General features: G+C 52.8%; 1 protein-coding gene across 1 annotated transcript; it reads left to right on the top strand.

Moving 5' to 3' along the window:
• Positions 1–12,122, top strand: P2RX5 (purinergic receptor P2X 5). The gene is made up of 12 exons (XM_054167031.1): positions 1–328; positions 2,505–2,655; positions 5,503–5,622; positions 6,284–6,359; positions 6,692–6,788; positions 7,153–7,233; positions 8,040–8,178; positions 8,978–9,114; positions 9,543–9,636; positions 10,142–10,207; positions 10,522–10,604; positions 11,045–12,122. Exons 1-12 carry the CDS (start codon positions 192–194, stop codon positions 11,118–11,120), a joined length of 1,257 nt encoding a protein of 418 aa, XP_054023006.1. The 5' UTR covers positions 1–191; the 3' UTR covers positions 11,121–12,122.
• Positions 12,123–13,831: the final 1,709 nt, after the last annotated feature.

Here is a 13,831-nt window from a genome sequence, read left to right on the forward strand (position 1 = left end):
TCTCGTGTTAGTGCAGCTACTGGTTTCCAACTGGAGAGCTGCCGGCAGCGAGCAGCTGACGGGAGGGAGGAGATCAGCCTCTCCAGCCGGGGCTGGTGTGTCAGGTTTCCATGCAGAGCACGTGTGGATAACGAGAGCTGCAAACGCTGCTGCCGCCTGCTCCAGCCGCCGCCACACAGCCGGCCGGGAGCATGGGGCAGGTGGCTTGGAAGGGTTTATTTCTGTCCCTTTTTGATTATAAAACAGAGAAATACGTCATTGCAAAGAACAAGAAGGTGGGGATCCTCTATCGAGTGGTGCAGCTCACCATCCTGGCTTACCTGGTCGGGTAAGAATCGCCCTGAATTTCTCCTCCTGCTGCAGCTGGGTTTGCTTGCTGTGCCGTGCTGAAGATCAGTGCAGGGATCTCTGCATGCAGTGACAGCTTGCTGAGCTTTGTGATTTGAATGCAGATAGTTGTGTGTGTTCATACAGCTGGGGGTTGTGGTGTCTGAGAGCTTCCAGCCGATTTTTCAGCTGCTGGGGATCACTAGATTCAGCTCTACCTTCCAGGTTATTGCTGGGTTAAAACCAGGTCAGGTGCACCGTGGCTTTGCTCTGCATTATTTACACCTTTCTTTCTGTTTCTGGTGGGAATGGAGCCAAGCCTGAATACCTGACACATTACAGACAATAACATTTATGGCCACGGTTGCTGAGCCCTGGGGCAGACCTGGCTTGTCTGCACGACACAGGCGAGCCTGCACGGGGGGGAGCCAAGCACCGAGGGGCAGATTCTTAGCTGAGTGGGCTGCAGCAGCCAGGATTGTGGAGGCTGAGGCAACGTGAAAGTCAGCTGCCTTGCCTTGGTTCCAGAGCAGGGTGAGTTGGCATGGAGACAGCTTGAGCACTCTCAGCAAAGGCCCAGTTCTGCAGGAGGCTGTGTAATGAGCACAGCAATGCTGCTTGCAGCTAGCAGGCTCAGGCTTGAAACTGTCCAGCCTGTGTGATCCCTGTGCCATTGCTTCCTGAGGTTTTGCAGAATGTGATCCATGGGGCTTTACCCTCACTCTTTCTGATTCTGAGTCCCTTCACCTTTCTCACACTTCCTGTTCTTGCTAATTAAATATAGCAGAGTCAGTTTTGTGTGCTGGGTTTATTTTTAGAGGGGTGTACAGTTGCAGAGCCTGCTTTAGGTAGGGCAGAGCTGAAGCCACAGCAGTCTGGCACGTTTGAACTGCTAAAGGAGCAATCCTGCAGATAGTTTTGCTGAGGACACATCCTCTGAGAGGCACATGGCCAGAGACTGGGCCAGACTGGTTATTTTCTTCCCTAGGCAGCTACTGCTTTCTGCAGACCTTTGGTACTGTCACCAGGGATGCTGTGGTGGCTCTTCTGTGGCAGGGGGCTCACAGCAATGGCTGGCCTTGGTCTGACCTCTGACTGCTCCACCTGTACCTGTGTGGGGGCTGCTCAGGGGCTGTGACCATCAGACTCCTTGTGGGTAGCTGCTGTTCCTTCCCAACTCACTGCAGAGTGTAAGGGTCTGCTCTGAGCCCTGCTGGGAGAGAAGGGCAGCGTTCTGGGGGAGCAGGGAACTTCAGCCCGGTGGGGAATGTCTCTGCTTGGGTTTGTCCCAGGAAGCAGGTGAAGGGCAGCCTGTGTCAGCGTTGCTCCACCCCAGAGATGGCTGCTCTCCCTCTCTGCTTGCAGCAGTGCACTCCCAGGTCAGTGTGCTGCAGAGGGGAGCTGTGCCAGCACACACAGCCCATGTCCCTCTCCAAAACCTGCCCCAGCACCCAGAGCTTCTGCCAGTCTGTGTGGCTCATTGCCTTGGCAGGTGACTCTGGCAGTATGTGGAGAAGCTGGAGGCATTTCATTTAACCCAGAGAGCTTTTCCTCCACTGACAGGGAGCTCTTGCTGCTTCCAGTGGGAAGTAAGTGAAGCCTTTCCCTGGACCACTTAGCAAGGAAGCTGGGCTTCAGGTGTGCCAGTGAGAAGCCTGAAGCCCAGCACAGGGGTCAGGGTGTATCCAGCTGAGAGTTTCTGCTTGTGAGGTGCAGTTCAGCTGCTGGATTTGCCTCTCTCCAGCCATGGTCTGTTGCTGGGAGCCTAATGGCAAGCTGCTAAAATGGGAGTGAGTCAAGTATCTGTGAAACCAACCACACTCATCACTGCAGCTTGCAAAAGCTTCTGTTGTTCATCTGGAGGAGTTCTCCCTCCCCTCTTTCCATCAAGGTTGTATTGCACTGGGCAGCAGGCAGGAGCTTTGGGGATTTACCCTGGGATCAGCTGTTGCACCTTTCCCTGTTTGTAAGGTGTTTTTTCCTGGCCTCTCCTCTGGTGCTGTAGCTAAGCACAGACTGGGTCAAAGGTTTGCTCTGAGTGCAGCCTTAGCTGCAGAGGCTTTGGTGTCATGTTTTGCTTTGCCCTTGCATAGTGCTTGGCCATGGTGTAAATCTTCTCTAACTGACTTGTTCCCTGACCCCACTTGTTAATGCTGCTGCCTGCTGTGTGTTCACAGGTGGGTGTTTGTTGTCAAGAAAGGCTATCAGGACACAGACACATCTCTCCAGAGCTCTGTCATCACCAAGCTGAAGGGGGTGGCCTTCACCAACACCTCGGAGCTGGGGGAGAGGCTGTGGGACGTAGCAGACTACGTCATCCCTCCACAGGTGGGCATCACCCTGCCATGATCACCTCTGGTGTTCAGCTGAAGGCATCTTCCAGCATGGTTGCAGGTGGGAAGGCTCCAGTGATGTATCCAGGTCTTTGCTCATGGGCTACAAGAAAGCAGTGCTGTGTCTTCTCTCAGGTCATTCCAGTGAAAGTAGCCTTGTCCCTCTTGCAAAGATCCATGGTACAGAAGTTGTGTGGACTTCAGTGGGACTGCTCTGCTGAGCAAAGTGTCTGCTTGCCTCTGTTCCTGGGCTAGAGCAGGCATGCATGGGGCAGCCCAGGGCAAGTGGGAGATGGAAAGAAGACGTGGTGCAATTTGGGTGAGGAGGGTTGCCTGACATGTGTCTGGCTAAACCTGCCTTGCTGCTTCCCTGGCTTGGCCAGAGTGAGATGCTGGAGGGGAAGAGATGGCAGCAGATGTTGCCTGACAGCCAGCTGGAAGTTGCCCAGCTGTGCTTGCCAGGGGCTGCTTGTGCTTTCTGTGCTGGTGTCCTTCATGTGCATGGAAAGCTGAGGGCAGATTGGGGTCTTGTGCTGACAAGGAGTAGAAAGCTGCAGACTGAACAAGGTACTTGTCTGTACATAAGAACAAAACTTCCCCTTCCTCCTGCTGCAGCCCACATTTACTCAGCCCTGTAGATGTGTGCTCTGCATTGCACCCATGTCAGTGCAGAGCCTGAGTGTCAGCCCAGCACATGCTGCTGCTTGTGGGTCAGGCTGTGTGGGCACAGGGGGCTGCTGTGCACAAGTGCACACCTTGCACCAGTACTGCAACTTGTCACCTGTGACTTAAGGCCCTTGTCACTGTGTGTTGGTTTGCTGGGAGGCCTTGTAGTGTGGTGTACTGAGTGAACACAGCCAGCTCTGCCTCTGGGCTGGTGTCAGGGCTGTGCACTCAGGCTGCAGCACTGCAGTCTGCCTCCAGCAACCACGGTGGTGTTAGCCCCTGGGCTCACAGTGGAGCTCAGCCACTTCTATGGGCTGTGGGTGCAAGAATAAACATCTCCTGAGCTTTCCTGCCTGTGTGCTAATTGCTGTTTGTGTGCTGTGAGATGTGTCCCATGTGGGCTTGTATCTGAATGCCTGCTGCCAGTGCATTAAGTGACTTGCATGCACTAACTACTTTGTGATCTCTTCTTTCACTTCAGAGGAAGAGTCCCATGCTGTGCTGGTGGCTCTGGGTGGGCTGCTTTGTACTGGAGCGATCCAGGTGGTGGAGCAAGAGACACTGAGAGCTGGGAGTAGCTCCTCCAGAGAGCAGGGGCAGCTCTCCTGAGCCCAGCAGTGTGGCTGCTGACCAACATGTCCCTCCTGCTGAGGACAGATGTACCTGTGTCCCGCAGTGCTGGTGGGATGTGGGGTCAGCCCACAGCACACAACTCCCAGGGAGGGAGGGAGCTCTGCTCTGGTGGATGGAAGCCTGAGATCTGTGTTTTTCCTGTGCAGCAGGCAGGGCTGTGTGTCAGGGGGGTTAGAGAGACTCTGGGTAAACAGTGGGCACTCAGCTCACTGAGATTCATCACTGAGGGCTGAGAATGCCCTGGGACAGGCTGAACCAGTGGCACTTTGAGGTTAGGCTTAATGTAGAGCAGAGAATCACCTGATGAATCCTTCACTTGTGGCTTTCTTGGGCCTGTTCTCTGACAGGTCTGCAGAAAGATCTTGTTCCCTGTTGTGGTTTGGGTGAGGTCAGGGGTCAAGAATTTGCTCCTGATCAGATATTTTATCAGCAGGTGCTTGCCCACACAGGCAGCCAGTGTTGCACATGGCAAGGCTTCACACAGGGGGGCTTCCTGTGGTGGGTGAGGGTGCTCAGGGCTGCTCTGCCCCACCAGCTGATCTGTGTCCCTCTGTGTGAGGAGGGACAGGCTCCCTGGTGCTCAGGGCTGTCAGGAAGCAGCCTGTGTCTGTAGCTGCTGCCTGGTGCTGCCCCTCCTCCCTTCCCAGTGTGCTCAGTGTGGAGCAGAAATGGTAGAAGCTTGCTTTGGTGCAGCATTCATTTCACTCCTGAGTGGTGAAGCAGCCTCCATCTGCAGGGCCTGGTAAGCTGCTTTCTCTCCACTCTCCCCAGCTGTGCCTTCAGGCTTCTTTTTCCTGTGGTCTCCTTTGGTGGTTGGTTGTTAAGGGGAAAAGTCACCATTTCAACTTGTTGCTGAGTGTGGGGAAGGGACCAAAGAGAAGCTGTAAATGGGCATAGGAGGGAAGGCTCCAGGAGGGACAGGCACATTGTGGCTTTGCCTGAACACACTGCCAGAAATAAGGATGTTAGGGATGAAGGTGCAGCCAAATCTCTGTGCATGTCTCAGGGGTCCTCCCAGTGGCTTGATAAAAGGATCTGTGTTCTCTCTGTTGCTGCCATGCTGCAGGTGCTGGGTTTTGTTTTGTCACATGTCCACAGTGTTGCACTAAATCTTCCTCTGTGCTGTGCCCTGCTGCTTGCTCCCTGAGCCCAGGCTCCTAGGAGCACAGCTGGGGCAGCCACCCTGGCCCTGCCTGGGAACAAACACCCACAGCTCTGCAGTGGCATGGGGCTTTGGATCCCTGACCAGGTACCAACCATGTCCTTATGGAAAGGAGGGCAAGTGCTTGCTGAGCAGCCAGCAAGGCAAAGCTCAGCTGCTCACCAGAGTAACAGTCTCTGAAGCAGAACCCCTTGTGCCACAGAGCTCTGCCTGTCTCAGCCAAGCAAATCCACAAAGGGTCCTCTTATATCTGAGCCTGAGAAACAACAGGGGAGAGAGAGATGGTAACTGTTCTGCAGAGAACTGCATCCTCCTCCTGCCACCTACCTTAAGAGGAAAACAAGTTTCCTAACTCCTTCTGCCTCACTCTGTTCGTTGTAGGGTGAAAATGTCTTCTTTGTCATGACGAATCTGATTGTGACCCCAAACCAGAGGCAAGCCACCTGTCCTGAGGTAGGAAGAACTGAGCCCCTTGGCTCCCAGACCCCTACAAAACTGGGGGTAAGAACTGACAGAGGACTGCTGGGGAGCAAGGAATGCAGGAAGAAGAAAAAGCAAACGGTTTATCTGTAGTGTAATAAAGAGGGGTTGGGGGAGCTGGGCTGGTCGCTGCAGCCTGGGGGGTTCTTAATTTCCAGAGGCATTGATCATGTGCAGCCTTGCTGACTTTAGCTGAAGGTGTTGGACATCTGCCCAGCTGGAGATGAGACCAGGACAGTGATTGCTCAGGGTCAGGAAAGGCCATGGGAAAACAGCTGTGAGGTGACTCAGTCTGGTTATAGGTAGAGGAGACTTCTAGGAGCCCCATTCTGGGAAGGGCTGAACATTGAGGCTTTCCTTACCTTCAGGACATGGGAGGGTGCTTAGTACCTTCCAGAACGTGCCTCAGGGGCCAGAGCCAGGAGGTGCCATGTTCAGATGCCCTCTGTGGAGATGTGTTTGAGTGGGCTGGAGCCAGGGGAGGGGGTGGGGGTGCTGGCCGTGCTGGGAGTGCTGTCCCTGTGTACCAGAGATTCATTTTGCCTGTCAGGGGCAGCCGAGGCTGAGAGCACAGCTTGCTTCTCCAGGACATGGCTGTCCTCTAGTGGCTGTGTGAGCCTGGGGTGCAGCTGAGTCTTGTGTCCTGTCACAGGTCTCACTTCTGCCCTTTTCCACCTCACAGAGTGACAGCGTTCCTGATGCCCTTTGTAACCAGGACGAGGACTGCCCGGCCGGGGAAGCAGTGGTGGCTGGCAATGGTAAGGGAAGGATCCCTCTTCCTCTCCTGTTCCTGGTAGAGGCAGGTTCCTTCAGAGGCATCAGCCTGGTTACAACCCCAGAGGTGTCTGATTACAGAGGGGCAAGGACATTCTTTTCTTTACCATCTTGTATTAAGATTGCTGCCTTGCTTCAGCTCTGTGGTGGCTGGGCCAGAGCACCCTGGGGCTGCTCAGAGAAGCAACAAGAGAGTGGTTGTTCCAGGAGGGGGGCTTAGGGTGGCAGTGAAAAGCATCTGATTTTTCTGTGCCCTGCAGGCAAGGAGAGGAGGTGGCTGCTCTCTGTGACCTTCTCTGTGATGTCTGTGCTGCAGGGGTTAAGACTGGCCGTTGTTTGAAAGACAGGGACAGTATCAGAGGGACTTGTGAGATACTGGCCTGGTGCCCAGTGGAGAAAAGATCCAAGCCCAAGTACGTGGCCATCCTATGCCGGTCCCATGCTTGTGTGTCACTAAGGGCAGTTTCTGGTTTCCCTCTGTTTGGACACTTGAATGTTGGCTTCAGTGCAGGAGGAGGCTCTGCATGGCCCCCTGCTTGGCTCACTGGCTCTGCTCCCCCCTGCTTGACTCACTGGCTGTCCCAGGGATGTTTTCAGCTCTTGGGGCTTCCCCTCAGCCCACATGCTCCTCACCAACTCCTTGCTGGCAGCGTGGGGTCTAGCATGGCTGATCTAGCACCACAAAATGAAACCTCACTGGTTCTAGAACAGTACTTCAAGTTTTGGCATGTGGGCAGGGTACAAAGGTAGAACACATCACAAACCCTTCTCTTCCAGGACCCCACTTCTCGCCAGCGCAGAGAACTTCACTGTTTACATCAAGAACTCCATCCGCTTCCCCAAGTTTAAGTTCTCCAAGTAAGTGCAGGTGCTCAGAGATCCCTCTGTCCTCTCCATCACACAACCAACACCCCCAGCTTGCTCCACTGTCCTCTTCCTGCTTGAAGGGTGAGGTGGGCAGGCAAATATTCCTTCTTCTATGGTGCAGGGGGAGGCCTTTGGCTGCAGGCTGTGCGGAAACAAGGAGATAATGAGGGCCTGGAGCTTCTCAGAAAGCAGCTGGGTTTAGTCTGTCTTTTCCCAGATGAGGTCTGCAAGGGCTCCTCCAGAAGGGATGCACCAGAGCTGCTGAGGCAGGTGGATCTTCCCCCCAGCCAGTGCATAGGTTGCTGAGCAGTTTCTGCCCCCAAATACTCCTCCTCTTTCATAAAACTGAAAGTGCCTGGACAAGGCTGGGACAAAGCAGATTTAAAGTATCTGCTCACATTTGCTGCAGCAGCTCTGGCTTCAATGTGAGCAAAGTGCAGAAAGAAGCACAGAAGGCCAAGCTCAGACATTTCTAGCACCTTTAGTTTCTTTATCACTGAGAAAACCAATTGGCTTTGGACCACCGTGGCAATCTGCTCCGTTTGAGTCCTTCCTTGAGCCCAGATTCAGCTGCCCAGTCCCTGTCTGGCATGGAGGTCACTTCTCTGTGGGCACACTGCTGTCCCTGGGCCAGCAGTGGAGAGGCTCACTGGGTGATGAGGCTGGTGGCAAGGTGCCATTTCTGTTGTGCACAGAGGGTGTTGGAGAAGTCTCTTGTCTCTGCAGTTATGGTGGTGTAGACTCTGTGGACAAGCAACTAGGGAGACAAAGTGGATTTCCCTCTTGGCTGTGTGCAGGGTGAATGTGCTGGCCACCAACAATGAGTCCTACCTGAAGAGCTGCCGCTACAGCACGGAGCATCCCTACTGCCCCATCTTCCTGCTGGGCAACATCGTCCGCTGGGCTGGGAGCGACTTCCAGGAGATGGCCTTGGCGGTAGGAGTGCCCCTTGGCCTCGGCTGCCTTCCCAGCTGGCTGTACTGGGGACTGCCCAGGGGACTGCCTCGTGTCCAGGCTGCAGTGGAGAGATGCTGATGTTTAAAGTCAAGTCAGTCCCCATTTATCCTGTCCTCAGGGAACAGGAGACAGAGCAGTGTGGGTCCTCTGAAAGAGGAGGTCAGCTCAGCTCTCTGCTCTTCAGGGCTGCCCAAACAGCTGCTCTGCCAGCAGGGTTTCTTTGTTTAATTTCAACATTACTACCTCACCAGCTTAAATCCAGAACTCTGGAAGGCCAGTGGGGCTGCCCTGGTCAGAGAACACCCTGGGAGGCTTCCCCTGTAGGAAATGGGCACATTTCTGCATGGAGTCCTGGGGCTGCAGCACCAAACAGGCTGTGACCCAGTGCATGCAGCCCCAGGGGAAGATGGAGCCACTCTGAGGCATCCCAGGAAGCACAGATGAGAAGAGTGCAGGCTTTGTGCTGGCTTCTGCACTTGTGAAACCTCATCCCTGCATAAAAGAGCCTCTTCTCTGCTGAAGTATGTTACAGCCACTGAAATCAATGCAATCAGTGTCTTTGGATGAGAAACCTCCTCCTTGGATGCCAGCAGAGGGAAAGCTGGGGGTGTGTAGTGGGATCACTGTCACGAGCACCTAGGAATGTGTGCTTGGCTCTGTGACCAGGAGTGCAGCTGCTCTTGTCCTGGGGAAAACTTGCCCAAGGAGCTGACAGACTTGAAGACACTTGACTTGAACTAAGCTAACCAAACTCACCCTGTCTCTCTCTTTCATTAAGGGTGGTGTGATAGGAATTCAGATTGAATGGAACTGTGATCTTGATAAAGCCCCTTCTGAATGTAATCCTCACTATTCTTTTAGCCGGCTGGACAACAAGTTCTCAGAAAAGTCCATCTCCTCTGGCTACAACTTCAGGTAAGTCAGGAGGAGAACACAGTGCAGTGCTGCAGCTGGGCTGAGCTGGTTTGACTCAAAGGTGCTGTGGGAGGTTGGCAGTGAAGTGATTCAGTCCTGGAAGTGTTCAGAGCCAGGTTAGATGTGGCCTTGAGCAACCTGGTCTAGTGGGAGGTGTCCCTGCCTGTGTTGGAGGTTTGGAGCTAGATGATCTCTAAGGTCCCTTCCAACCCAAACCATTCTGTGATTCTATGAAGTGGTATCAGACCCTTGTCAGGCACTGCCCTAACCAAGCACATTGCTCTGCAGAGGGGAGGGAGTCATGCTCATGGCACACTAGTGGTGGTGGTTGTAGGGGAAGAGATCTGTTTGAAGAGATAGGTGTACTCAGGTGGGATCTTGTGTGTGGGGCAGATGAGAGAGTTAAAATCAGCACTGCTGTGTTGCAGGTTTGCCAAGTATTACCGGGATGCTGAGGGGGTCGACTACCGGACGCTCATTAAAGCCTACGGGATCCGCTTTGATGTGATGGTGAATGGCAAGGTGAGGGCCCAGGCCAGAATATTCCAGAGCCTGGAGACAAGACAGGGGGGTGACATTCTCAATGGGAGGAAGCTCTGGGATGAGAAGAGCCTCTCTGGCTTGTGGGAAAGGGCTTTTGCCATTCATCCTGTGGAGCTAACTCAGGATGAGAAAGGAGACAACCTGGAGTGCAGATGTGCCTGCACCTCTTCTACCTAGAAACACACTCATGTAGTCAGGAGTAAACACACCCCAGAGACCCATTTTCCGTGTGTTTGTGCTGCAGAAAACAGGTTAATCCAGGGATGATGCAAGGTCTGAAATGGAGCCATGGACAGCTGGGTCTGAGACACACACAGACCTTTAGCCTCCAAGAGTGTTCGCTGCTAATCTGCTGTGATTGTGCCTGCTGGTTGCTCACAAAACACACCCACAGGCACTAGGAGCTTCCCCTAGCTACACCACACCCTTAAACTTGGTTTGGGTTGTTCTTTCCCTGAGTACTTCATGACCTGTTTTCTTTCAGGCAGGGAAGTTTAACATCATCCCCACCATTATCAACATCGGCTCGGGGCTGGCTCTCATGGGAGCGGTAAGCAAATGCGTTCTATTCGAGTGACAGCCTGGGACCCAGCTCCTCCTTCAGCTGTCAGGAGGGTAAAGGTGGAGGGTGGCTTAGATCTGCTCCAACAGAGCTGCTGCTGCTCTGACTGCTCAGTCAGGTGGGTGTCAGTGTCCTGGCTTAAAGGCATTTGTTAATGTGCCCTGTAGTCTAAACACCCCTAAACTGCCTGGGATATGAAGATAAATACAGCTCCTACACACTAATTAATGCTCATTGCTGATTAGAACAGAACTCTTCCTCTTCTACTCTAAAGATAAAACACAGGTTCCTTCTCTTTGCAGGGAGCTTTCTTTTGTGACCTGGTGCTGCTGTATCTGATTAAAAAGAGTAATTTCTATCGAGGCAAAAAGTACGAGGAAGTCAAGTAAGTGAGCCTGGCTTTTGTGTTCCAGTGCAGTGGCTTTATTGCTGTGACTAACAGAAACAGGAGAGATGGGAACACAGCAAATGCTAATGGCAAACAAAGGCCAATTCCAGGAAATGATATTTGTCCAAATGAGTATAGCCAAGTCACTCCCTCCCTCCTTCCCCAGTTCCTTGCTGCAGTCAGCTGGGGAGCAGAGGAAGCTGCTGTGTCATGACTGGGCTATAAATGGCCTTGCACTGCAGGCTCATAATGGCTGAGGATGGAATTGGGGCAGCTCCAGAGCTTCAAGACACTGAGAACTGGGGCTTTAGCTCTCCAGAGGGTGATGGCTGTTGTGATATGGGGTGACAGGTCTGGCTGGAAACCTCTTGCCCACATTGCCTCCTGAAACAAAAGTAGCCTGCTTGCCTTGTCCACCACTGTGCTTGCTCCCTCAGGTCCAGCAGCAGGAAGTCGCTAGCCAGCCCTACGCTGAACGGGAACCAGAGCCCTGAGCAGCTCGGAGGGCTCTAGGCACAGCAGCAGGTCTGCCAGCCGGACTCATGTTCCAGGACAGCCACACAGGTGGGGAAGCACACCAGGACTGGGAGGTGGACATACCCCAGATCAGATCAACTGTCTATTACTGGGATTTCCAGAGGAAAAGCAGTCCTTTAAGGAACACCTTTCTTTCCCTGAGATGTTCTCTGGTGTCCTGAGCTTACAGCAGCGTGTCCTGGCCACGGATTTATACAAGCAACAAGAAGGCACCAAGCGACTGCTTTGGTATCTGTTGATAGAGGTATCTGTACCTGCACTACCCTGGGGCTGTGCTTTGCTTCCATGTGTGGGAGAACTGTGATATGAACCATGGCTGCCACTCTGAGGAGGGCTGAGGCTGAGATTCAACCTGTCCCCTGCTCTGCTGGCTTGTGGCCACCACTTCCAGCTCTTGTGCTCTGCGAAGGATGAGAAGTCAAGCAGCAGGACTGCTCTTGTCAGGAAGCGCGACGAAATGCACCATTTCAGCAGCTCTTGGAGCCTGGGGGAAAGGGGCCTGTTGTCCTACAAAGCCTGAGCTGGGCCTGTGGCACAGTGGGGGCATCAATCCTATTGCAGTGTGTGTGTAACCGTTAGGGCTAGAAGCGGTGCCCCTCCAGGAACAGCAGAAGGTCCTGGCACATCTCCAAATAGAGCAGCAGTTGAGCCACGTCTCGATCCCAGCTACCTCACCTGCCACCCACCACCTCCATGTGTAGTTGGGCCAGACCTTCAGCATTTCAAAGCACAGAACAGGTAACAGCAGGCAGAGCAGTGTTCTGAAGCAAGGCAGGGACAGATGTTGGCATGGCTGACAGTGGAGGAAGAGGGTTAGTGCCCTGGGAGGATCTGCACAGGGGAGGTCTTTGGCTCTCCCTCCTTTCCTCAGTGCCTGGTTTCATTTGCCTGTTGTCCTTTCTGTGTCACTGCTTATGGTGGAGATCTGGGTGGGAGACTAAATGCTTCTGCTGGTGTTCATAGTACCCTGAATTGTACTGCAGACTGAAATGGGTGAAAGAGCCTTTGCCAGGTTCTTCCAAACAGACCAGCAGGAGGGACACAAGACAGCTGTTTGCTACTTCAGCTCTCCAATAACCTCCAAAGAACAGGAATGTTTGTTTCCCAGCAGAGAAAAAAGTCTAATTGCTGCCTATTTTGTAAATCTATGTTCATGTGGGGCTGTAACTTACCTCTGAGAAGCACTCAGTTTAAAGCTTGCATTTGCTGGAGCTGAGGGGAACCAACTCACCAGCTCCTGAAGGCAGTAGGTAAATATTTCTGCCTCACTTAGAGCTTCCCCACCCTGGCTTGGTACCAGCTGATCCATGTTCTGTAAATGCTGCCATGTAGCCAACCATCAGGAGTCATCATGACACAGGGGAAGGTTTTGTGCACTCTGAATATCAGATTTAAAGGACTCCTGCTGCAGCATCTGCACACACTGCCAGGGCAGCAGGGGAGAGGTTGGTGTTGGGAGAGCTGCTGTGACTGTTACACAGATGGAAAGACAAGCTGCACTCACCTCTGCTTTGACTCTTTTAAAGTGGTTATGCTCAGGTACAGGCTGATTCTAAATTAACAGTCACCTTTGTTAGCAGTAGCAACCCCCAAAGCCAGTCACCAACAGCTAACCCCACCCAGTCCAGTCTGCTCCTTGTGCTTCTGTTCAGAGGCAATTACTGAGTGAAACACTCAGCTAGAAACCAGAATAATTTAGGGTAAGCCATATAACTCTGCTGCTGTAATCACATCCAAAGCTGCCTCTCAAGCCAGAAATCTCTCCTGGAGGCAAACAGAAGTTGAGAGAGGTGGATAGCGGAGAGGCTGCACTGGCCATGCCCATTGGAATTGCTCTGCCCACGGAACAGCACAGGCTTTGGACGGTTTCTAGATGGTGGAACACAGGGTGAAGCTCCCACGTGACATCAAGCCAAGGCACAGCTCATGGAGACCAGGAGGCTTATCACAGCATGTAAAGCTGACCAATGTTTCAGCTTGACAAAACACCAACTTGTTATAGGTGACCAAAGCCATTTCTTAATTTGAGTCTTCAGGGGCTTCAGGCTCCCCACGTCCCTGGAATATTTCCCTTCTTTACACCCATTTAACACAACTCCCACAGCCACTGCTGTTGATAAACCATAACCAGATTCCTTCTCAGCAGTTTCTTTGTTGTTGTGTTTCTTTGTTTCTCTTTGTATTTAATGTACAGCAATAAAATTTGTCACTTTAGGGCAAGACTCTTCTGCACAGCGTGGTTTTTAGGTTGCACACCCCCTTCTCTCTGCAATACATACTGAACAAGTCAACACTGAGTTTGTACACGAAGGTCTACAGCAGAGCTATTGCCTGGATGGTGGGGGAGCAGCTTTTCCTTCCTGCCAGGGACACAGAGAACCACACCACCGCACTGTTCAGTAAGAGAAGATGCTGACAGGCTCACAAGTGTGAGTACAGACAGCTGGCAGGGAGTAAGATGCTGCACTGGGCTGTCTGTGTTCATGGTACACAACGATACTAAAAAGGAGCAAAGTGCCTTGTGGGAGCATCGTTTAGTGACTTGTATGTGCCAGTGAAGAGCACCCCTGACAATGTCATTTAATGACAGCATGTACATAGAGCAACTGTGGAAATAACATTTGCACTAGCAACTTGGTCACATTTCTGTATCCAACCTGTACATACACTTAATTACATCCTCCTGT

Source organism: Dryobates pubescens, chromosome 13, assembly GCF_014839835.1.
Source record: "Dryobates pubescens isolate bDryPub1 chromosome 13, bDryPub1.pri, whole genome shotgun sequence".
In the NCBI taxonomy this organism is placed as follows: domain Eukaryota; kingdom Metazoa; phylum Chordata; class Aves; order Piciformes; family Picidae; genus Dryobates; species Dryobates pubescens.